Source organism: Lacerta agilis, chromosome 9 (genome assembly GCF_009819535.1).
Source record: "Lacerta agilis isolate rLacAgi1 chromosome 9, rLacAgi1.pri, whole genome shotgun sequence".
NCBI classification, from domain to species: domain Eukaryota; kingdom Metazoa; phylum Chordata; class Lepidosauria; order Squamata; family Lacertidae; genus Lacerta; species Lacerta agilis.
This window is the reverse complement of record NC_046320.1, coordinates 14,465,603-14,489,986: the sequence shown is the minus strand read 5'-3', so window position 1 is coordinate 14,489,986 and position 24,384 is coordinate 14,465,603. Positions and strand designations below refer to the sequence as shown.

The 24,384-nt window shown below is 43.5% G+C and overlaps 1 protein-coding gene and 1 pseudogene across 4 annotated transcripts in view; one reads left to right on the top strand and one right to left on the bottom strand.

The window, feature by feature from the left end:
- PPARGC1A (PPARG coactivator 1 alpha) overlaps window positions 1-24,384 on the top strand; it is a 625,371-nt gene that overhangs the window by 575,412 nt on the left and 25,575 nt on the right. For all 4 annotated transcript variants that reach the window (XM_033160824.1, XM_033160823.1, XM_033160825.1 and 1 more), the window contains 5 exons: window positions 4,702-4,896; window positions 9,151-9,276; window positions 10,449-10,653; window positions 17,907-17,952; window positions 18,062-18,135. In XM_033160824.1, the coding sequence (XP_033016715.1) occupies window positions 4,702-4,896; window positions 9,151-9,276; window positions 10,449-10,653; window positions 17,907-17,952; window positions 18,062-18,135 (646 nt within the window). The remainder of the gene's footprint in view (window positions 1-4,701; window positions 4,897-9,150; window positions 9,277-10,448; window positions 10,654-17,906; window positions 17,953-18,061; window positions 18,136-24,384) is intronic.
- On the bottom strand, window positions 16,772-17,302 carry LOC117053233 (annotated as a pseudogene).

Below are 24,384 nucleotides of genomic sequence, written 5' to 3'. Positions count from 1 at the left end.
GTTAAGAGTGGTAGACTCGTAATCTGGTGAACCGGGTTCGCATCTCCACTCCTCCACATGCAGCTGCTGGGTGACCTTGGGCTAGTCACACTTCTCCGAAGTCTCTCAGCCCCACTCACCTCACAGAGTGTTTGTTGTGGAGGAGGAAAGGAAGGGAGAATGTTAGCTGCTTTGAGACTCCTTCAGGTAGTGATAAAGCAGGATATCAAATCCAGACTCTTTTTCTAATAATAATAATAATAATAATAATAATAATAATAATAATAATAATAAATTGTAAGTTCCTCAAGGCAGAGACTTCTACACACAGCAAGAAAGCCTTCCACTGGCTAGAATGGGGAAGCACTCTCTCTCTCTCTCTCTCTCTCTCTCTCTCTCTCTCCATCCTAATTGAATGGTTGAGGACACTACAGAATAGATAATGATAATGATAATTTATTACTTATACCGGGTCTCCCCAACCGCTCTGGCCGGCTCCCAACAGAATATTAAAAACACAATAAAACTTCAGACATTAAAAACTTATCTAAACAGGGCTGCCTTCAGATGTCTTCTAAAAGTCAGATAGTTGTTTATTTCCTTGACATCTGGTGGGAGGGTGTTCCACAGGGCAAGGAGGCATGAGCCTGCAGTTCCTCGTTCATGCTGATGGCACTATGGCTATTTAACACCCCCTTCCCGCTCTTATTTCTACACTTGTAAATACGCCCATTTCGAAGACCATCAGTACACTCATTTCTCAAGAGAATGAATTGACCCTGTAAAAGTCTGGCCCTACAAGTTCCTATTGCTCAGGGAGAAGGAGAGCAAAAAAAATACCCTTTCCTTCTTACTACCTTTTCTCAGCGCTGCTTTGGCGATGTGAACTAATAAAAATGTTTCCGTATAAAACAGTGTTTCGGAGCCAGCAACATGGCGAAGCTTCGCTAAGGTTATCTCCCGACGTCATTTGTGAACAGACATGTGTTGGCTGGGTAGCGTACCACCGTCCGTGGTGACTTTGATTTATTTGCTCTGTAAATTGGGACTGGAGCAATAATGGAAAGTGACATTAATTGTTTTAACAGAGTCCTCTTTGTCACATCATTTGCTTTCCTCTGAGGGGTGTTTGGTTGTTTGAAACTTGTACAAAAAACTAATGGAAATTGCTATGATGAGGGCCAGTGTCCACTCCACATTCCGACTTGTCGGGGCGCTTCAGTGTCTGTTAGAAAGCGCAGATGCCAAGCGCTGGAACAGTAAATGCTGGAGCTTCTGCAAGGGTTCCGTATTATCAAAGCAAGAAGGCTGACCTGGAAAGGATCTTTTTTTAAAGAAAAAGTTCTGCGGGGGCTGGAAAGCAGCTGGGTGAGGGAAGGACACAGCAGAATGGATCCACTCCAGTCATACATGCCGAAGAGATTCTGCTTGTAGAATGAGTGGCATGAAGGACTCCCATAGTTCTTCAGCTTGTAGCTCTTGGCTGTGGTTCTCTCCTTTAGGGGAGCTGGATTTATTGACCACCCAGGGCCGGCCAACTCATGAGGTAAATTGAGGTGACTGCTTCTAGCAGCAGGATCCACAGGGGCAGCAGATTCCAATATAGAACACTCCTCACGCGTTGTTCCTGATGTCGATCTTTCCCAATCCCTTCTTCTCTGGTGGCGGTGGGCGCCATTTTGTGGTTTGCCTCAGGGGCCAAAATGTCTTGGGCTGGTCCTGTGATCACTATCCCAGATAGAATTAGGCATACAAATCACTTGTAAAGGCTTCTACCTACCCAAGGAGTCTTCTAATTCCTTGTTTATGTGCAGAGCCTTCCAAGAGAGGTTTGCGCTTCCTTTTAAATTCCACAAATGTTTCTGGACGAGGCGGGACTGTTTCATCTGATGGCAACTTAATGATGTGTGGAAACTTCCCACTGGGTCATTTCATTAGGCTCTTAACAAAACTCTCTCAGCTTTCCTTGAAATCCTACAGTTGTGTTTTGGGTTTTTGTTTTGTTTTTTACTTGAGGAGGAACCTCAACATTTGCTTCATATTTCATCTTTATGCTAAATTATGGTGCCTACTTGAAACCCCCAAGGGGTTGAGTATCACTTGCCTTGCATATACAGTACATTTGCTAGAGTTTGGGGGCCCTGCCAGAATCCCATAAATGGCCCTTGACCAGAGTGGTTATAACAGTGAAGGCTGTGGCGACCATCCCAGTGAAGCCAGAGTGGGTCTTAGGGAAGCAATCTGATTATAAGCCCCATTTATACATCATGGAAAGTGTGTAGTATAACTGTGTGCTGAATTAGCAGAGTCCCACACCACTAGGCCCTCACTTCACTGACTATAGGTGTTATGTGCATGTGCTGTAATTACATGCACAGTCCAATGAGAGAGCCAGTGTGGTGTAGTGGTTAAGAGTGGTAGACTCTTAATCTGGTGAACCGGGTTCACTTCCCCGCTCCTCCACATGCAGCTGCTGGGTTACCTTGGGCTAGTCACACTTCTCTGAAGCCTCTCAGCCCCACTCACCTCACAGAGTGTTTGTTGTGGGGGAGGAAGGGAAAGGAGAATGTTAGCCGCTTTGAGACTCCTTCGGGGAGTGATAAAGCAGGATATCAAATCCAAACTCTTCTTCTTCTTCCAGTGTGTGAATCGGGATGGGGGAGGGAAGTCTCTTTCTTCTTGTTACTTATCAAACTGTCTTAACAATTTTCTGATGTAGTCCCCATTGCCTTAAAAGCAAGAGAGACCATAGGATAAGAGAGGGCAGAGAGAATGGGGAAAAGTCAAGTTTATTGGGTGTATTATTATTATTATTATTATTATCATTACTGTTAGAATTAAGATTTGTATATCACCCTTCATCAACAGATCTTAGGGTGGTTTATTGAAAGAATGATATAACACCTTCAATATATGTATATGTTGTTCTATTTGTTGAACCTTTATTCATCCCTAACAAAGAGCAAAATGTCCAGGGCTGCAGTTTTTATGCGATCGGACCCAACATGCGTTGGGTTTTAGGTGCACTTAAATCGCTTAAGTGTTGCATCCAGCACACGCCGGTGGGACACCCATTTATTCTGCACACTTGGGTGATGGAAATAGGGCTGCAAACTCTTATTTTGTCTTGAAATAATAAAACGATCAAACATTATAATTGTATGCATGTGTAATTGTTTCCTGAGCTGCTCTGTTGCCAAAAGGAAGATTTAACTGAACAGGAGTTAATTCAGCTAAAATCAATCTCAGCTAATCTCTATGGAGAAAAGCCTTTATTTTGAGGTTTGCACTGCGATTCAGGTACTACCCCTTTGCCCGTTCCTGGGTGGTATTAAACTACTTAAGTGTGACATCTGTGGAGAATATCTAGTCTACTTCCCTTTTCTTTCTCTTACTGAGAATTGCATTTGGCTGCCAGCAAAGTCTTTGCATGGGCTCCACAGGGAGTTTTTCCAAGCCCTAAGTCATTAATAATTGCTGCGACAAATCTCTAAAATATAATAAGTGCTTTTATTTTTTTTCCTGCCTTCCAAATATACGGATGGTAATTAGAACGTGTTGCATTGAGAAATGCAAGGATATTAAATATATTTGATTTGACACAAACAAGTCCCTGGTACTGAAATAAGATATCTAGTACAAATTAACGTTGCAGCCACATCTGATTAGGAATTAATCTGCTTTTTATAATTGCAGCCTGAATTAGATAAATGCATACAGTAGTTGTATTGAGCACTCAAACCTACATAACAGGAAAGGACAACTTCAAAGGCAACCTGCAGAATACATTTATTTAAAAAAGAAACCAGGAGTTTTCCATTAATAATAAGAGCATTGATTGCTTTTCTTTGAAATGCATATAAATGAGAACTTTCCCATTTCCGGTAGTGGGAGAAGGCAGCTGGAGAACCATAATGGTGTTGGACTTTCCTCCTTTTACAGCTCTCCTCATTAGTTGCCTTGCTTCATCATCCTTGTAGTTTTGTTAGTTTCATTGGTGGTGGGTTGTTGCAGCGACATCTTGGGTGTAGTTCATAGGACACACGGGTATTGACTGAGCTAAATATATTCCTGTTGGATTAAGAACAGGGAAAGGGATGGGGAAACATTGCAAAGCATAATGTGGAGCAACAGTTGCAACAGGTGTGTGCTACCTCAAAATTCAAACTGAGTTACCGTACTTTTCCTTGTATAAGAAGGATTTTTTAATTCAAGAATTATGTCTAAAATTGGGGGTCGTCTTATACATGGATACTGCATCGGGGGGACGTGGGATTGGTTCCTGCTGCGAGCCGGAGATTGTCAACGGCTATAGGGCATGTTATTGGTGGCTGCGGCGAGGGCTGTTGTTGATTGGCTGCCGCAGCTGCAAATGGGCGGGCGATTGGCGCCTTTTGCTGGTGAGGGGACAGACGATAGGTGGCTTTTGCGACACCTGTGAGAGGCAGTGGGCAGTGGGCAGTTTCTCTCCAAAATAGCTGAATAACCTCTCCGTAAAAGCGCAACAACTCTGGGCAATCTCCCTGCATTTTCCAAATTTGGACTCCCCCAAAATAGGGGGCATCTTATACACAGGGGCATGTTACACACAGAAAAGTATGGTAGTTAGTTAGCACTTTGCGCCCTCAAAAATTAATTGGGCCAAATCATGTGTTATATGGCTATGTAAGTCCTACAACCCGACTCACCTTTTTTTCCTCCCCTGTTTTCCTTCTTCTGCAGAAGATAGACGAAGAGAATGAGGCAAATTTGCTAGCAGTTCTCACGGAGACACTGGACAGTATCCCTGTGGATGAGGATGGACTTCCTTCATTTGATGCACTGACGGATGCAGATGTGACCAACGAAAATGAGGCCAGCCCTTCACCAATGCCCGACGGCACCCCTCCACCTCTGGAGGCAGAAGAGCCGTCCCTAGTAAGAATCTACCTTCCTAGTGTTTAACGGGAAATGGAGGTGCCCTCTCATTATCCACTGCATGGGTATGATGTAGACACAGTAAGGTTTGGTCTTTTCGTTTTTAGACTGAAAACCCAAAGAAAGCTTAATCACACTTGGGCATTTCAGACAGAAAGCCCAGGATAAACATGTTTGTTGGAGAAACTATGGTATTGCCTGAATGTTTTTCTTCCGATAATGCACACTCTTGCTAATTCAGAAAGGGAATATTTTGAACATGTATGTTCTCATTAGGAGATCTCTGGTGTACAAGTTTCACTTTTAATAATGTGTTGCCAAGATAAAGGTGAAGGTAAAGGGACCCCTGACCATTAGGTCCAGTCGTGAACGACTCTGGGGTTGCGGCGCTCATCTCGCTTTATTTGCCAAGGGAGCCGGTGTGCAGCTTCCGGGTCATGTGGCCAGCATGACTCAACCTCTTCTGGCGAACCAGAGCAGCTCATGGAAACACTGTTTACCTTCCCGCCGGAGCGGTACCTATTTATCTACTTGCACTTTGACGTGCTTTCGAACTGCTAGGTTGGCAGGAGCAGGGACTGAGCAATGGGAGCTCACCCCGTCGTGGGGATTCGAACCGCCAACCTTCCGATCGGCAAGCCCTAGGCTCAGTGGTTTAACCCACAGCGTCACCTGTGATCCCTTGAGAGAATAGTGCCCTCATTAACAGCAAATATCCATTGCTGTCAGAACTGTCACTACAAAAGTGACTGCTAAGATTCTCAAAAAATAAAAAAATAAAAAAAAAGACCAACCCCTAACTTTTCAAAAACCAATTCTGCTGCCAGAGGACTCTTTTGTCTTTTGGTCATAATGGAATGGAGAAGTTCAGCATCTTATGGTTTTGACTATCAAGATGACTTGCAACCTGAATGATTTTATCAGCTACCAAGAAGATTTGTATTACTTCACTCTGCCTGGCAGAAAAACTAGCCAATGGTCAGGCATTGTTTACCTTGAGATGTAGCATTGTCCTTCATATTGTGCATTTGTATGCTGGGGACACGGTTGGCGCTGTGGTCTAAACCACTGAGCCTAGGGCTTGCCGATCAGAAGGTCGGTGGTTCGAAGTGCAAGTAGATAAATAGGTACCACTCCGGCAGGAAGGTAAACGGCATTTCCGTGCGCTGCTCTGGTTTTGCCAGAAGCGGTTTAGTCATGCTGGCCACATGACCCGGAAAAACTGTCTGCGGACAAACGTTGGCTCCCTCGGCCAGTAAAGCGAGATGAGTGCCGCAACCCCAGAATCGTCCGCGGCTGGACCTTTACCTTAATCTCTATGCTATGGACTTTCCTCTACTGTAGACAAAAGTTGTTTTTGATGAGTGAATCCCACTTTGTTGGAATAGAAGATGTCGGAACCATGCAAAAAATAATCACTTCAATCTTCAGTCAAATCACTTTACATTTGACTTCTCTTATTTCAACTGTGGTCCATGTTAACCTTTGCAAGGTGTATTGCAAAGAGGGATTGGCTCCAGGGATGGCTAGATTTTGTTGGCCCCTGAGCACCATTCTGTGCATGGTCCCTTGAGCTTGCCATCCCTGCAGGTAAAAGCAAGTGGCTGGCAGGTGTTCTGCAGTCTTGTTCATGTGTCAGAGCATTCATATAAAGCCTTTTTTTAAAAAAAAATGCTTGAGTTTGACTTGAATTTCAAGGGCTCAAGTTGGCTGTGGATGCTGATAGGCGTTTACTGCTGACTCCTGGTATGCTTGGCTCAAGTGGATTTCTCACATGGAAGGAAGACATTGTGGGGAACAGGAATCTCCCCTCCCCTCTCTGCTTCCTATATTTTCCTTCTGCTTCATACTTCACTGCATCGCCTGGTTCCAGCCAAACAGGTTGTGATGAAGGGGGGAATGTGGATCCCTGTGCAGATGCATATGAAATAAAGTGCGTTGTTATGTTCCTGTGTGTATATGGCAACATACGGCCATGACTCTTATGAATCTGAAAGTCTTTACCTTAATCTCTATGCTATAGATTTTCCTCTACTGTAGGCAAAAGTTGTTTTTTGACGAGTACCTTGGGTACGATCTGCATTTGAAATTGGTTGTGTGGTTCCCCAGGTAAAGCAGCCCCCCCCCCGTGTTGTTTGTTAAATCACGAATGTAACACAGCATACCTTTTTTTTTAAAACAAAAAACAACCATCATTTTTGGCCTAGGGGATAAGTACTAATATATCACTTTTTAGTGTGTAAAATGGTTTTGTAAGTCTTAGGTTGCTCGTCTTTTTGACAACTCTGTGAAGCAGGCTTTTTATCTTTCCCGTTCCGTGGTATCGAAGGCTAGAAGCACAGAAGCCAGATTCCTTCCATTTAGGAACTAATGCAGAACTCTTGTGTCGCTCATTATGCTTGACAATCCTGGTAAAAGTTCAGGGTCAGAGTAGAAGAACCCCCCCCCCAAAAAAAAAAACCCTCATGAAACTACTGGTGACACAACTCCAGTTTTGAAGGATTAGGTGGGCAATTTTGAATCATAGAATCAAAGAATTGTAGAGTTGAAAGGGAGATCATCTGGTCTAATGCCCTGCAATGCAGGAATATGTGACTATCCTACAAAGGGATCAAACCTGTAACCTTGGTGTTATCAGCACCACGCTCTAACCAACTGAGCTATGCAACTTCTCATATGATCCTCACAATATATAAAGTCAGGCAGGGACGTAGCAAGGGGGGCACCCTGTGTTCCATAATGGAGGGGGTGACAAATTAGCAAGGAACAATTTTTTTTGGAAAAAAAATAATAGAATTTTTTTTTAGATTTTTTTTTTTAAATGCCTGCTCCGAAGGTCTTATCTTACTATACTGGGGATTATATAGCTATATATGAAATTTCATGCATATTGGTTAATATCTTGACCCTCCTCCACCAAAACAGCTGTTCACTTGGCTGTTTTCCTATCTCATGAAGCTGAAATTTCAGTTCAGAGAGCACTTACTGTTCCCAACCCTAACCCTGTGGAAAGCCATCTAATTAGACTTTAATTTGATTTTGAGATGTTTTTAGGAGGTAATTTAATTATTATTGATTTTATACCAATGTTATGTATCTGATGTTAGCCATCCTGAGCCCGACTTTAGCCAGGGAGGGCGGGATATAAATAAAAGTTTTTTATTATTATTACTTGTTATTATTCCTTTGTAAGAAAATATGAAATAACGTAAAACCATTTTTGCGGGTGGGGGGAATCAATGGGGGGGTTGACAAGAAATTTTCTGCACTGGGTACCACCTGACCTTACTATGCCTCGGGGGGGGGGGTGCGCCAATTTTTTTTTGCCCCCGGGTACCAATTTACCTTGCTACGCCCCTAAAGTCAGGGTACTGCTGCCCGTGCTTGGACCCTGTCACAACATCCAGTTTGTACTGTGCAGTTTGCACGACTGACTTCTGCCTTCATTGCAGGGGATGTCCTGGGACATTGGCCATGCCCAGTGACGCTTTCTGCACTTCTGGTTGTACTACAGCGCACAAGTAGGAGCATGCAGGAGCTACGATTTTTTTAGGACCGCAATGCCTCCAGAACCACCTCTCCCCATATGAATGGACCCAGACCCTGCAGTCATCAGCTGAGGCCCTTCTTTGTTGTGCCTTCTCCACAATAGGTCTGGAGGGTGGCAACACAACAATAGGCCTTTTCTGCGATGGTTCCCCATTTGTGGAATGCTTTCCCCAGGGAGGGTTGGCTGGTGCCTTCAGTACATACCTTCAGGCACCAGGTGAAAGCATTTCTCTCCAACCAGGTCCTTGGCTGATTAGGGAGGGGTTGTTTTTTTTTTGTTTATTAAGTATTTTGTGTCCTCGGTGTGCATTTCTAGATTCTAGGCTGGAGGACATTCATGTATGAAGCAGAATGCGTTAGGCATAGACAGGAATAGTCCAGCGTTTATAGGCTTAAACCACATGAGCATTTCCCAGATTTTACTGGCATGAATGACTTTATGGTTTTGCTACCCGTGGAGGCCCTGTGCAAATGTTGATTCAACGTGTGGACTTCCAGCAGCCATGGGGCAAGGCTGTTGTTGAAAGCCCTACTTTTCCATCTTGCATAGCCTCTGTACATGTTGATATTTATCTGAACTGGACCTGAGACTCATAAATTCAGATAAAACCCGAGGAACGGAGATGCATAACCTTATTTCTTTTTCTTCCCAACCTTTCCCCCTTCCACACCCACCCCAAACCTTTCCCCTTGTTATTCCTGCAGCTTAAGAAACTCTTGTTGGCTCCAGCTAACACCCAGCTAAATTACAATGAATGCAGTGGCCTCATCCCACACAACCATGCAAACCATGCCAATCACAGGATCAGAACAAGCCCTGTGGTGGTTAAGGTACAGTGCAATACATATAAAGATGGTTTTAAACAGTTTCCTCCCCGCCCCCCACTAGGGCTCAGACATTTTACCGGGCCAGTGCACGAAGAGTGGGATATGTCTCAAAGTCGCACCTGACTCCGCAAACAATGTTGGATGTAGGCATTCTATGCAGAGGTTCATATACACAATGGCCCAGTTTCCATGATCACACGCGTCCTTTTGTGAGAAAGCAAGGGATCTTAAAACTGGGCCATCGCACGTAAGACCTGTGGAGAGGGAAAAGGAGAGATGTGCATCTACTTCCGAATTGTCTACTCAACAACTGCACCAACAGCCTGGTATCTTATCTCAAATTGTGGGGTTGGGGCAGAAGCGGTGGGGTTTTGTTCATATGTGGGGGTGAGGGGGGTATCCTAAACATGAAGAGAAGCTGCTTCTGTTCATTTTTTCATTCTGAATAATTCATGTTATGCCTCCCCCCCCTTTTCTTGGCAGCATTAACACATTTTTGCAGCCTTCTCTTCTTTCCCCATTCACAGAATTGTAGACAGTGCCATTAAAATATTACCGATGGGCTGATGTGTTGACGTGCGACTCCAGACCACCACTTCACTTGCGGCCCAACTTAGAAAAAGATTATGCTGGAACCTCAGTAGAAAGGTCTATGTCAGCCATTAATTGGCTCCGACGCTGGCAGTGGTGTAATTCTGTTAGCAGGCTGTATTAAACAATGTTTGCCTTGCCATTGACTGTAACCGAAAACAGAGCATTTAGGGGTACTTAAGAGAGTTGTGAGCGCTGGGCTTGAGCAATCAGCAGCAAATTAAGGTTTAAGCCAGCTTATTCCCCCCCCCTCCCTGTTCGTAGTAAAGGCGCTGTAGGGTCTTGTTAGTTATATGTTGCTGAGTAGGAACATTGAAACATAAGAGAAATGAAATAAAAAAGCCGCATAAATGTCATTTAGGAATTTTAAATGTAATTTTCTTTCCTTGTTCTGCAAACAATTATCCACAGCTCATAGATCTAGTACTCTTATAAGGAACACTTCACTGAAAATCTCATCTCTTCAGAAATCCTATATCCATTCTGATCAGGTTCGGTTCACTAATTTCAGCTTTCTTTCTCTCTTTTTTCTTCCTTCCTTCCTTTTATTACTTTCCCTTTTTATTGTGAACTTGTTTCTTAAGACTGAGAATTCATGGAGCAATAAAGCGAAGAGCATTTGTCAACCGCAAAAGCCACAAAGACGTCCCTGCTCAGAGCTTCTCAAGTATCTGACTACAAACGATGACCCTCCTCAGACCAAACCAACAGAAAACAGGAGCAGCAACAGAGACAAATTCACATCTAAAAAGAAGGCTCTTTTGCACTCTCAGACGCATCATTTGCAAGGTAGGCTTGTCAGATCCTGGGGGGGGTGGGGTGGGGAGAGGTGAAGGGAACCTGTAGCTTCCCAGAGAACATTTCCTACCAGCTCAGACCATCTCTAAAAGCTTCCAGGAGCCAGGAAGTATTGCCTGACCCTCTCTGGGTCGGCCGAAATCCTCCACCTAGCAGCTTCTTTTCTTTTGTGGGCAACTTGCCTGAACATTACGTACAGTGCAGAGGGATCCCTATGGAAGTTCCCTGCAAAATTTCGGAAGGATAGGTGCAGAAGATACAATGAACGAAAGACTGTTTGAGTAGGGCGCATTGAATTTTTCAACTTCCCAACTGCTAGAAATGATTTAAAATGATTTAAAATGATTGCCAAGCACTTGCAGTTCAACAACAACAACAACAACAACAACAATAATATAATTTAGCATTAACTGACATTTTCAGAAAGTTGAAATCAAAATTCTTTGGTTTTTCTGAAGCAGTTGATTTCCTTCTTAATCAAATGTGGACTTAGAAGCTAAAAGCCACACTTAATCATGTTGTAAATAGACCAGAAGCTGGTGCTTAAGAATGCATCCATTCTAGCCCAAGTCTCACAGTATCCCAGGAAGTGGAACATAGGTGAGAGCATAGCTGTGGGGACATGTGTTTAAATTAAATTTTACACTGGGTTTTTGCAACCTTTGCATAATTTTTTTTGTGTCCTGATAGTTTAAAAGATATTTCATAGTGATTTCAAAGTCTTTGTCCTTCAGGGTTGTGTGGTTCCTTTGTGCCCCTTGCGTGATCATAGTGAACTTCTGTAGCGGGGATTCTTTTTTAAATTTATTTTATTTGTTGCATTCTTTTCCAACTTTTTTCACAATGCTCAAGGTGGCTTCCACAGCTCTCCCACTTCTCATTTAATCCCAGCAACAACCCTGTGAGGTAGGTTAGGCTGAGAGGTAGCGATTGGCCCAAGGTCACCCAGCGAGCTTCATGGGGAATCGAACCCTGGTCTCCCAGGTCTGACATTCTAACCATTGCACCACCACCGGCTGCATGGAGCCACTGTGTTTCCTTGGAGGCTCACCAGCCTAGAGGAGTCATGCTTCTTGAGGGGTGAGGCTAAACCCATGTAGCTCTCAGCCCAGCTCTGCCTGGGCTCCCTGTTAATTGCTTAGCATAAATCGGAACATTAGCTGTGCATGTTTGTGCATGCACACAGATGCAAAGATGCATCTTTAACTAGCATTGCTCCTCTTCCTCTTGTTGTTGTTAATAATAACATGCATTTAGAACACATTCTGTGTGCAAGGAGTTTGGGGGTAAAGGTTTTAAGATTTCTCAAGTAAAGAGTCTCTTCACACACAGTGGTTTTTAAGTGAGCACCTAAGGTCTGTTAAGAATACTTAAGAATACTTAAAAATACACTGAGCCTCTTGGGCGTGCCGATCAGAAGGTCGGCAGTTCGAATCCCCACGACGGAGTGAGCCTCCATTGCTCTATCCCAGTTCCTGCCAACCTAGCAGTTCGAAAGCATACCAGTGCCAGTAGATAAATAGGTACTGCTGCGGCGGGAAGGTAAACGGCGTTTCTGTGCGCTCTGGCACTCGTCGCGGTGTTCCGTTGCGCCAGAAGTGGTCTTGTCCTGCCGTCGACATGACCTGGAAAGCTGTCTGTGGACAAACGCCAACTCCCTTGGCCTGAAAAGCGAGATGAGCGTCGTAACCCCATAGTCGCCTTTGACTGGATTTAACCATCCAGGGGTCCAAGGCCTAATGTGAATGCGGTGTGTGTGTGTTTGCAAATGTAGGCCCTTGAAAGGGGAGTCGTAAGGGAGCCAGGACTGGCTATGCTTCCAACATACATTGGTGAATGCCACCCATGGCCCGTATGTAACAGTCCTAAGCTGAAGATAATGACAATTGGGAAGAAGGAACCTCAAGGTGGATTTGTAGCCATGGGGGAGTTGAGGGTTAACAGGATTCCAGCAGCACAAAAGTAGTGATGCGTTCCTGGGAAATAATTACTGCCCTGGACAAGCTGCGCTAGCAAGTTCATTAGGGGGCCTCTTTTATTTTCACCGGACTAAAATGAAGACATTGTTAACTTGCAATATATTCCTTAAGAGACAATAAAAACAGCTTTCTTGCAGCTTCTGAATAGGCAATAAATGTGTCAGCCCTATTATATTTTTAAACCCCCCCCCCACCATTTTATTGTTTTATTCTCTAAACAGTGTCAAGTGTAGGAACCATCCTGACCCCTCTTGCTCACTTACCAAACAAGAAACTTTATGGCCAACTAAGGATCCGTAATGACGTTTAGTATCCTCCAGTGTATTAAGAGGGGATTTTGGTCCTATACTAACTGCTGTGGCTGGGTTGGAAAAAATGCAGATGCCCTTCTCTTTCCCAGCTGAGTTGTTCCTCTTCTTGCTTTCTCCTGATGCCACTTTCTAAAGGCTTATAGGCCCAAGTAGGCTTTATTTAAAGATCCTGCTATTATTATTATTTTTTTAAAAAGTCATCTACGGCCTTTGTCTCCAAAGGTAAGAAACCGAGACTCGGTTACATCAGCAAGCATCTGTAGCTGCAGCGTCAGTGAGCGAGAGAATTTGGTTGTAGAACTTGGTTACAAGCAGAGTTGGAAACAAACATTGATTTCTCCCCCCCCCACCCCAAGGTTTTTTGTTCCCAAATGGTAATGCCAGTTGAGAGGGCTGCCTTCTCTTATCTGCAGGGCAAGAAGCAATTCAATGTTGTGATTACTTCTGCCATGCTCAGTTAATCCACTGCCACCTTAGTCCTTGCCTCCTGCAGTGAGCACTTGTATCTTCATGTGGTCTGGCCAAGTGGCACTCCTTGTTTTATCTTCTTGTTGTTGTTGTTCAGTCGTGTCCAACTCTTCGTGACCCCATGGACCAGAGCACGCCAGGCACCCCTATCCTCCACTGCCTCCCGCAGTTTGGCCAAACTCATGGCAGTCGCTTCAAGAACACTGTCCAACCATCTCATCCTCTGTCGTCCCCTTCTCCTTGTGCCCTCCATCTTTCCCAACATCAGGGTCTTTTCTAGGGAGTCTTCTCTTCTCATGAGGTGGCCAAAGTACTGGAGCCTCAACTTCAGGATCTGTCCTTCCAGTGAGCACTCAGGGCTGATTTCTTTAAGGATGGATAAGTTTGATCTTTTTGCAGTCCATGGGACTCTCAAGAGTCTCCTTTATCTACTTGAAGGTAATTTTTGAGCACAGAAGCAGGGGCTTGAATTTTTAGGGAGCTGCCGTAAGCAGAGTCACAGGCCCATTTAACTGGTTATTGTCTATAGCAGGCACCTTTGGCCCTCCAGAAAGACTACAAAGCCCATCACCCCTGACTGTTGGCCATGCTGGCTGGGGTTGATGGGAGATGTAGTTCAGCAACATCTGGAAGGCCAAAGGTTCCCCACCCTGATCCGCAATGTAGACTCTACACTACTGGGAGCAAGTCTTCCAAGGTTTCCGGCAGTGGCTTTTGCCAGCCCAGCCTAGAGATGCTGTGGACGGAACTAAAGACCTTCTGCATGCAAAACAGGGGTGAAGGAGGAAATCTGCAGTCCCTACTCCCTGATGCCCTCCAAACGTAGCCAAATCTTGTAGATATTCTAAAAACAGGAGCTCAAGGGAAACCATTCGTTGCATCATGCAGCTCCTTTCTGTTGCTGAAAATGCAGATAGGAGGCATCTGGGGGAAATTGAAAGATGCTTCATGCAGGCAGTGTTGCCACTATTGTATAAAATGGCGCAGCATTTCCGTTGAAGCATTTCACACATTCCAAAGCCGGTGATTGAGAAAGAGCCAAGCTAGGTGAGATGATCTCCATCTGTGATCAGATATGCTGGCCCTTTGAATGTTGGCAAGTCAGAGGTGTGTTTGTGGATCTAGATTGGAACCATGTTGCCGGGGGGGGGGAGGCTGTTAATGCTTTCCTGCTGCACTATCCCTCCCCCCATGAATTCAGCTGCTGTTTGCCCTGCTAGAGGAAATTTAACAGCGCTCAAATAGCAAGGGAACAGTCCCAGGTCCCAGCCCAGATCCATACCAGCTCACCTGAGGGAGATGTGGGGGGGGGGAAGGGTTTAAATTTGATGGTGGTGGATCAGGGGACGAGTGCTTGTAGGATAAAGTTTGGGTCTGGCGATGGCAAAGAGTGGCACCTGACAGGTCAGGAGAAAAGTGGGTCCTTTGGAGTGAACTGCATAACTTAGCAAGCCAAGCAGGAAATCGCCTGCTGGCAAAATTAAGCTCCTGCTTCTGGAAACCCTGAAAAAAATGGCTTAATAATAATAATAATAATACCTTTATTGTCAATGTACAACCTGTGTACAGTGAAATTAACCGAGCCTCCCTCCCCCCCACAAACACTCAATCTCATTGCACTCTGTGTGCTTGTTGCACAACACACCCAAAAGTCAGTTGCACTGTATTATTTCCCATTTAGCAGCCTAACAGCCCACGGATAGAAACTGTTTTTTAGCCTGTTGGTACGACTAATTATACTTCTGTATCTCCTGCCCGAGGGTAGAAGATTAAAGAGGTGCTGGCCAGGGTGTGAATCATCCCTGAGAATTTTTCTCGCTCTCCTAAGGTATCGATCCCTTGCGATGTCATCTAGCGGGCTCAGGGGACAGCCCATGATATCGTGGGTTGTGTTCACCACCCTCTGTAAAGACTTGGCTGTCAAGCCAACGTACCGCACTGTGATACAATATGTGAAGTCCAGAGGCAGTACAACCCCATTTCAGGACCACACATAAGGTGGAGCAGACATTTCCCCTGTTTCTCCAGAGAGCAGGACTAGAACCAGTGGGTGGAAACTTCAGGGAATCAACAAATCTCTAAGAGAAACTTCCTGTAGGTACACGACAGTAGAATAGTCTGCTTGATGGTAGAGTCTCCCTTGTTGGTGGTCCTTATGCAGAGGCGGGGTAGCCATCTGCTGTAGTTGTGTTCTGCATTGAGCAGGGTCTAGATGACACCTGAGATCCCTCCCAACTCTATTTATTATTACTTTGCCTGGCCAAGTAAAGGCTGTTCCATGGTGAGGAGGTTGTGTGTGTGTGTGTGTGTGTGTGTGTGTAGGGGCAGCAAAAGATTGGTACCGCAATTGTTTTCTAACAAAGGACTGCAGAAGGTTTCACTGCTAAAAGTGCTGTTGTTCATTCATGTCAGGGTTTTTAGCATGGAGGAGTTAAACCCCAATTTAAGCCATCTGCGACTCTCTTCCCCCTATTTGCAGAATAATTTGCAAGCGCTTGGATCATATTTGCTTGGGTCTTGGCCTCACAGAAACAACCTATTTTCCTAGTGCTGTATATAAAACTGTATATTGTACAAGTGAAATCAACTGAATATTCATAGAGTTCTGTTGCTTTGTAGTTATACGGCCGCTGTCACATCCAAGTGAAACGTGAACTGTAGTCTAAATTAAATGTGAGGGAAGCACATTTTCACACTATGTTCTGTGCATTTTGGGGGGTGTCTCTCTGTGTAGTTTTCTAAGGTCTCGGGTCTGTATTGCAGGTGTACAACAGTTGGCATAAATCAACCGTGCAACCTGTTTCAGGGTTCCAGAGGAGTTTACATCTCTTTATCTATAAAACATGTGTGGCTGCTGGAACGAAATTTAATGCATGATGTGTTGTTGCTGCTGCATCCCTTCTCCCTCTTTTCACAGTAACTGGTACTATAAAGTGCAAGTCAGAACTAGGGTGGAGAAGAATGTCATAGGTGTGCATATTTATTTATTTTTTGCATTTTCACCTATAAAATAATAATAATAATAAATAATTTATACCCCGGCCATCTGGCTGGGTTTCCCCAGCCACTCTGGGCGGCTTCCAACAGAATGTTAAAATACAACAATCTATTAAACATTAAAAGCTTCCCTAAACAGGGCTGCCGTCAGATGTCTTCTAAAAGTCTGGTAGTTGTTTTTCTCTTTGACATCTGGTGGGAGGGCGTTCCACAGGGCGGGTGCCACTACCGAGAAGGCCCTTTGCCTGGTTCCCTGTAACTTGGCTTCTCACAGCGAGGGAACCGCCAGAAGGCCCTCGGCACTGGACCTCAGTGTCCGGGCAGAACGATGGGGGTAGAGACGCTTGTGTATTATACACAAGATGCAACCAAACAGCAACAGATTTCTACTGAGGTGGTTGACCATGTCCATTCCCAAATCCACCTCCAAACTGAAATTCAGTAGCTGACCCAGCTCCAGCCTCTGCCTTCTTGTCAGCACCTGGAGGAGCAGCACTGCGTCTGTAGGTCTCCCTGTGTAAGGCGAATAGGATGCTCACCCTCCAAACCTTTTGTCCGGGGTCGTCCAGTTTCAGGACGACTTCGACGCAAGGTGGCAGGGACAATTTCAGGCGGCAGATGGAGATAGTCCCTCAAGTACTAGATGCCCTCATTGGTCAAATACCAGTAGAAACGCCTCCATGCTAACTGTTTCTTCACGTAACCACGAGATTTCAGCGACTGTGTTGCTTTCATGACGTGGAGGTTGGGCATATTTTTGTCTGCCAGTTCTGGGTGTTTAGGCATATGAACATCTTACTTAGCTATCATCACTCCCTCCTTAAAAAGGAGTTTGTAGATGGCAATGCGGGTTTTTTTGGTCATCAACATCGTGGCGGCGGCAAGAGGCTCAAACACTGGAAAAGATTGGTGTGCATTTTAAAGCAGACTTACCTAATGTACGCCTTTCAGACTAATATATTGATTGGGACATAATTATCCTTTGGATTTTTGCACTTCTCCAAATGTTGTGACACAAGTCTTGGCTCAAAAAAAGAAAGAAAGAAAAAGAAACCAAAATGCCTTTTTAAGGATAAAATGTGCTTAAAAATGTGTGTGTTATTTAACATGCATTTAAATATACGTGATTAAATACAAATTTTCATGCATGTTTGTCTTTTTTGAGGGGGAGGGGGGAATCCCAGAGTAATGCTGAAACTGGTGTGGACTGGAAATTCCTAGTCAAAACATCAGAACGGCTGTGAGTTTCTCTGCTCCCACAAGTAGCAGCCTATATTTGGTAGGAGAATTGACAGTTGGGGTGGCATCAAAATATTTGCTTAATGCAGAATTTTAGGAATGAAGAAGGTGTGGGGCTGCTTTTCAAAAAGCAGCCATACATTTCCTATCAGGTCTGTTTCCAAATTAATTCAAGACAGCACAAAATTCTCAATTTCTTTCACCATATTTCACACCTGGTTTTCCTTCTTTTTCACCCTCCCTTTTCCAGCCAAACCAATGAGTTTATCGCTTCCTTTGACGCCCGAGTCACCAAAGTAAGTATCAAGAACTGTAAATATTTACAACAGGGAAGGGGTTTTAAATACATTTTGGCTACAGCAACTCCATTTCAGCTTGTTTTTATAAATGTGCCCTGTCTTCCAGTGATCCCAAGGGTTCCCCATTTGAGAACAAGACTATTGAACAAACTTTAAGTGTGGAACTCTCTGGAACTGCAGGTGAGAAGTGCATTGTCAGATATGTATATAGATGTGGGTGTTTTGTGTGGGTTTTTTTATTGCTAGCTTGACATTATGAAGTGCACAACAATATGTCACCGTGGTCTCTTAAGAGATTAATTGTAATGTACTTTTAACAACAGTTTTCCCCCACACGGTTCCTTAAGATGAGGTTTGCTTTAGAATTATGATTCCACTGTTACATAGCTTAGTATAATGTCTGGGGAGGAAAAAAACGAATGAAATAATTTATCTGGAATAAATTCCCAGTCCCCTGACGTATATATTGCTAAATTTTAGTTGCATTTCCCTTTCTCCCGCCTTCTCTTACCTGAAAGGGCTGATTCACACATGCATGTTCATTACTTCATGATTGCAGCCATTAGTTGATGGCTTGCATTTATGCAAGAATAATCAGGAAGAGCTTTTATATTACCTCAGACTTGATGCTTTCCATTTGAAATATTTCACACATTTAGGGGGAAGTACCGTATTTTTCGCTCCATAGGACGCACTGGACCATAGGGCGCACCTCATTTTTAGAGGAGGAAACCCAGGAAAAAAACATTTTTCTGGTTTTCCTCCTCTAAAAGCCCTGTTTGTTTGTTGTTGTTTTTTTGAGGATCAGCTAAAAGTTTTGCAGCTTTTTTGCAAAGGGAAAAGCCCTGGCTTTTTTGAGGATCAGCTGAAAGTTTTGCAGCTGTTTTTGCAAAGGCAAAAGGCCTTTTTTTAGGATCAGCTAAAGGCTTTGCAGCTTTTTTGCAAAGGGAAAAGCCCTGGTTTGTTTGTTTTTTTGAGGATCAGCTAAAGGTTTTGCAGCTTTTTTTGCAAAGGGGGAAAAGCAAAGCTCCTTTTGCAAAGGGGGAAAAACAAAGAGGAAAAGCCCCATTTTTATGGGGTTTAACTCACATTTCTGAAAAATCTTTAGGAAAAGGAGCCATTTCTACTGTTTCCAGACAGATAATCCAATCAGCCAGTCACATGTGCTGGGGAAACAAACAACCTCCCTCTGCAGCACATTCAACAAAGGAGGGCGGGGCTGAAAGGGAGCCGGGACTCTTATCTCTCTCCCGATCTATTTCTGATCAGCTGCTGAGCCGGGTCCTTTCAACACTCCCTTTTCTCTTTGTAAAATAAAAAGCACAATCTGCTTTTGGCTCCTGGGCAATTCAGCTCCAGGGACCACCATTCGCTCCATAAGACGCACAGGTATTTCCCCTTACTTTTTAGGAGGAAAAAAGTGCGTCTTATGGAGCAAAAAATACGGTAATTGAAGACTGAGTGTTCAAGGGTTATGAATGCATATGTGAACTGGCTCACAGACTGCCCAACGGAAGATTTATACCATCTGATCAGTGTTTTAGAATTTGGTTCCTTCCTGTTTGAATTAGATAGGATAAAACTTTGCCAAACAACGTTTTTGCTGGGTAACAGGAAAGGGACCATCTAGCTTAGTATTGGATTGCAGACAGTGACCTTCTCTTGATGACGTTTGCAGACCACAGAGCAGTAATGGAATAATCAATTCTCTTGTTTTTCCTCTAACTTTAGAAAGTATGAGCTTTGAGGATATCTTGAGTATTAGAATGTAGAGCTCGGCAGCCTTGTCTGAAAGCCATAGTATTGCACCTGCCGTGAACTTGTCCTCTCTCAAGTTAAGGGCACTTCACAACTTAAAAAAAAACCCAAAACCAACCACTCATAATGAAATCTAGTCTTATTATGGTCCTCTGCCTTGTACCTTCATTTTACACTCCTAACCTATTCTTGATCCTTTCAGGCTTCAAATGCCAGTGCACTTTTTTATGAAGCCTTCCACAGCTTGATTATATTATACTTATGTACTCTTTTTGAAAAAGTCGGACCGTTGGGTAGTTAACAGATCAGTCCTATCTATGTTTACCTGCAAGAATGTTCACTTGCAAAGAAAATGCACCTAGGATGTCAGCCTAAATGTGTTGTTTTCCTTTGAGATATCTTCTGCTCGCTCCTGAAGTCTGCAAAAGGTGAAGGGAGTGGTTTCACTGACTCTTTGCGGGTTAATATTCTTTAGTGCAGAATATATTAGGCCTATGTGGAGACATTTAAAACACATGACTTTCCCCACCCCCCAGAGAATCCTGGCATATTTACGGGGTTCCATGTAATAACTTTTAAGCAAGTGATGTTCTGATTTTATATACATTTGTTTGTTTTATATATATATATATATATATATATATATATATATATATATATATATATAATCTTAATGAACCATTGGGAAAACAACACCTTTTAAACAAGTCACAAGTGGGGTGCCGCAGGGTTCTGTCCAGAGCCCGTTGTTGTTCAACGTCTTTATAAATGACTTGGATGAAGGAATTGAGGGGATGCTCATCAGATTTGCAGGTGACACCAAACTGAGATGTCCCCTCCAGCATTTCCCCAATGACAATAGGGATGTCCTTTTCCTTACCCTCCAACATTTCTCCAATGAAAATAGGGACGTCCTAAGGAAAAGTGGGACATTCGGGAATCAAATCAGAAACCAGGACGACCATTATAAATCTGAGACTGTCCCTGGAAAATAGGGACACTTGGAGGGTCTGTAGTGGTATAGAAATGTTTATTATTATTATTATTATTATTATTATTATTATTATTATTATTATTTTGGTCATTAACAGAAATGGGCCCATTTAATTCCAACCTATAGTAGATAGCAGTGTTGTGTCTTCTTCCTCGATGCTGTCTTTAATGTTGCCCTGGCATTGTTTATAACAGTTTAAATAGTGGTTGCATTGCTCCCACTGCTGAGTGGTCCTGCTTGCGCTATTGAAGTACACTATATATAACAATATAAATAGCATCTACCTTGATTTTTCGCTCTTTCCCTCACTTCCTCTCTGCTGCCTTCCCCATTCTAACAAAAGTGGTTACTTTACTACACAGTCAAGTGATAAAATTGCTCCCCTCTCCAGTTATTATTGGATAGGTGTTGATAAAGCTGAATCTTTAAATTCATTCTACAGGTGAAACTCGAAAAATTAGAATATCGTGGAAAGGTTCATTTCTTTCAGTAATTCAACTTAAAAGGTGAAACTAATATATGTGATAGACTCATGACATGCAAAGCGAGATATGTCAAGCCTTTATTTGTTATAATTGTGATGATTATGGCGTACAGCTGATGAGAACCCCAAACTAACAGTTTCAACTCTGGGGTTTTCATCAGCTGTACGCCATAATCATCACAATTATAACAAATAAAGGCTTGACATATCTCGCTTTGCATGTCATGAGTCTATCTCATATATTAAACTCCAGTAGCTGATGAAAACAATTGCTTACATAAATAGACTTTTCCACGATATTCTAATTTTTCGAGTTTCACCTGTATACCTATAATCATCATCATCTGGGATTTTGCCCTAGGGATTGCAAGACTAATTGTATATCTATTTTGTCAAGATAGGCCATCAGCTGAACTGGGAGGGAATGAATTTCCTGACAACTCCCCAGGGATTATGCCATTTCCATTTTTATTTTTGTAGGTTTGTTGTTGTTGTTGTTCAGTCTGACTCTTCGTGACCCCATGGACCAGAGCACGCCAGGCACCCCTATCTTCCACTGCCTCCCGTAGTTTGGCCAAACTCATGTTGGTAGCTTCGAGAACACTGTCCAGCCATCTCGTCCTCTGTCGTCCCCTTCTCCTTGTGCCCTCCATCTTTCGCAGCATCAGGGTCTTTTCCAGGGAGTCTTCTCTTCTCATGAGGTGGCCAAAGTATTGGAGCCTCAACTTCAGGATCTGTCCTTCTAGTGAGCACTCAGGGCTGATTTCCTTGAGAATGCATAGGTTTGATCTTCTTGCAGTCCATGGGACAAGTATCCAAGATCAATAAATATTTGCTGCTTTTTACCAGTGTGATAAGCTACTGTGGGGGAAAAGCTTCATCCCTCATTCATGCAAATATACTGTAGTCCTGTTTGAACATTATTCTTTAAGAATGGATAGGTCTGATCTTCTTGCAGTCCATGGGACTCTCAAGAGTCTCCTATTTTTGTAGGTAGTAAACTTAAATTTTGGGTTTAAAATTCTTCTCAAAATGTCCTGCTGCTTCTTTAGGTAAGATATATTTGAAGGAACAGTCCCAAGATCACATTTTGTGCCTCATCAGTTTAAGAATTTGAGATGATAACTTTCTTTTTTTTTAAACAGAATTTATTAGCATTTTCATAATATAACACAAACCCAACCCCACACCTACAAATACAAAAAACAAATACAAATACACATAATGTCAGGATTCTTCTTCTTATTTGTATACCTTAGAAAAAAAAATATTTCTACTTCTGAATCTTGACGTCTGACTTCCCCCGCCTTTTCACCTTCGGTTTTAAATCAATATACTATTTCCTTAACAACTTTTCCCTATAAATTTTTTTTAGCTTTGCTTAAAAATAACACAATTATCTTGATTTTTCTATTATAACCTAAATCATAACCAAACATTCTTATAACTAAACTTATTTCTTCTATCCTTTATCATGCTGCTTTTGACTTAAGATTCAATATCTCCTTACTTATTTAAAATAAACTTATAATTAACAGACTTCACACTCCGATTTCGGATACCATGACAGACCATTTGGATTATACATTTAATACTTCAACCCACTCCCCCTCTGTCCATTGTCTTTTTCTGTCTTTCACCAGAACCGGATCTCCAATTGTCTTCTTCTGAGTGTCCACAGATCCAGGCAGCATTCACAACAAACCTTGCATCGAGCTTCAGGGTGTTCATCACTTCCTTTCTGGGCTCCTCCGTTTCTTTGTGCCATACTTCTTCTTCTTGTAGAAATCTTAATTCCATGTCCCTTGCCCCCGAGCTGCCACCTCGGAGTCTGGATATTATAAATTTTCCCGTTCCGGGGCTGCCACCCCCAGAAATCGGTTCTTTTTCCCGGAGTTGCCCAGCCATTTCGAACCATCCTTCAAGCACCCCTCCCAGCTCTTTGCCAAGGTTTGATTCCATTGTATAAAACTTTTGAAAAGCCTCCTCTGTGGAAAATAAGTCCTTTTTATTTATAATTCCACTCAAAACTTGTAGTTTCCGATTAAGCAGTTCCAGCTTCAAGACAGTGAGCATTTCCTCATCCTTTAAACCAGAGTTCAATACCAGTGCAAACACAAAGTCCAGCATTTTAGAAGGGAGGGTGAGTGTCAAGTTTCAGTTCCTGTCTCTTCCTTCCTTTGTTTCAATTTTTTCCCACGACAGTCCAAGTCGTCGCCATTTCTCCGAAGCCGGAGTATAAAGACCAAAACTTCAAATGGAGATATTTTTTCCCCAGTTAACCCCCGAAGGGAAATCTCAACAGTCTCAGTTTTCAAATTCCAGATACTTTCTATTGATTATTGTAGCAGCAGTCACTTAAACAGTTAATTTCTTTCATCTCCCGAAGGGAGGGAGGCGGGCTGCCTTTCTTCTTTCCCCCAGATTGTTCCAAGAATACAAAGAGTCAATCAAATACTCACAGCCACTGGGTTCTTATCAGCTCGTTAAAGACAGGTAGAACTTAGACGCTCATCACAGGCTTTGTCGCCGCATTTACATCCCGGTTGGGGCATGTCCCCTATAGCCCGGCTCCGTCGTCCCTTCACCCCCACTCCCCCTTTACAGGGGGAGCGGGGGAAGGGTTCGGAGCCACAACGGGCACAGCCGGGGAGCCCAGAGTGCGGGACGCTCTTCCCGCACCCCAACCGGAGCCCCGCTATGCGGTGGCAGGGCTCCTAACCCCCGGGATGGACTGGGTGCTTCGCAGCCGAAGCAGCCCACGACCACCCGCAATGGCGTCGCCGCCGGAAGTGAGATGATAACTTTCATACTTTTTACCCAGTTTGGGCCACAGCAGGTTCAAGATGGCCGGAAGAGATCTGCAATGTATTGAAATAATTTATGGGAGCATCATGGCAAAGATGCAAAATAGGCAGTGTAAGCATGCATGGAATAAATCCTGTTTTTCAGATTTGGCTTAAAGGGGGGGGGGCGGAAATAGCCTCTAGAGCCCCAGTGCCTGTTCTTTCAAGTATATATTATACACCCAAATGTTTTCCATTTACCTTGCTGCAGAAACTATGCAGCAATCAGACAATGCAATACTAGATTAGAATTGTTAGGGCAAAACATAACCGGCCCCCACTTTGTACTACCAGTGGCAATATTCACACGGTACGTTGTATGAATCTTCGCTCCATTCTTGTCTCCC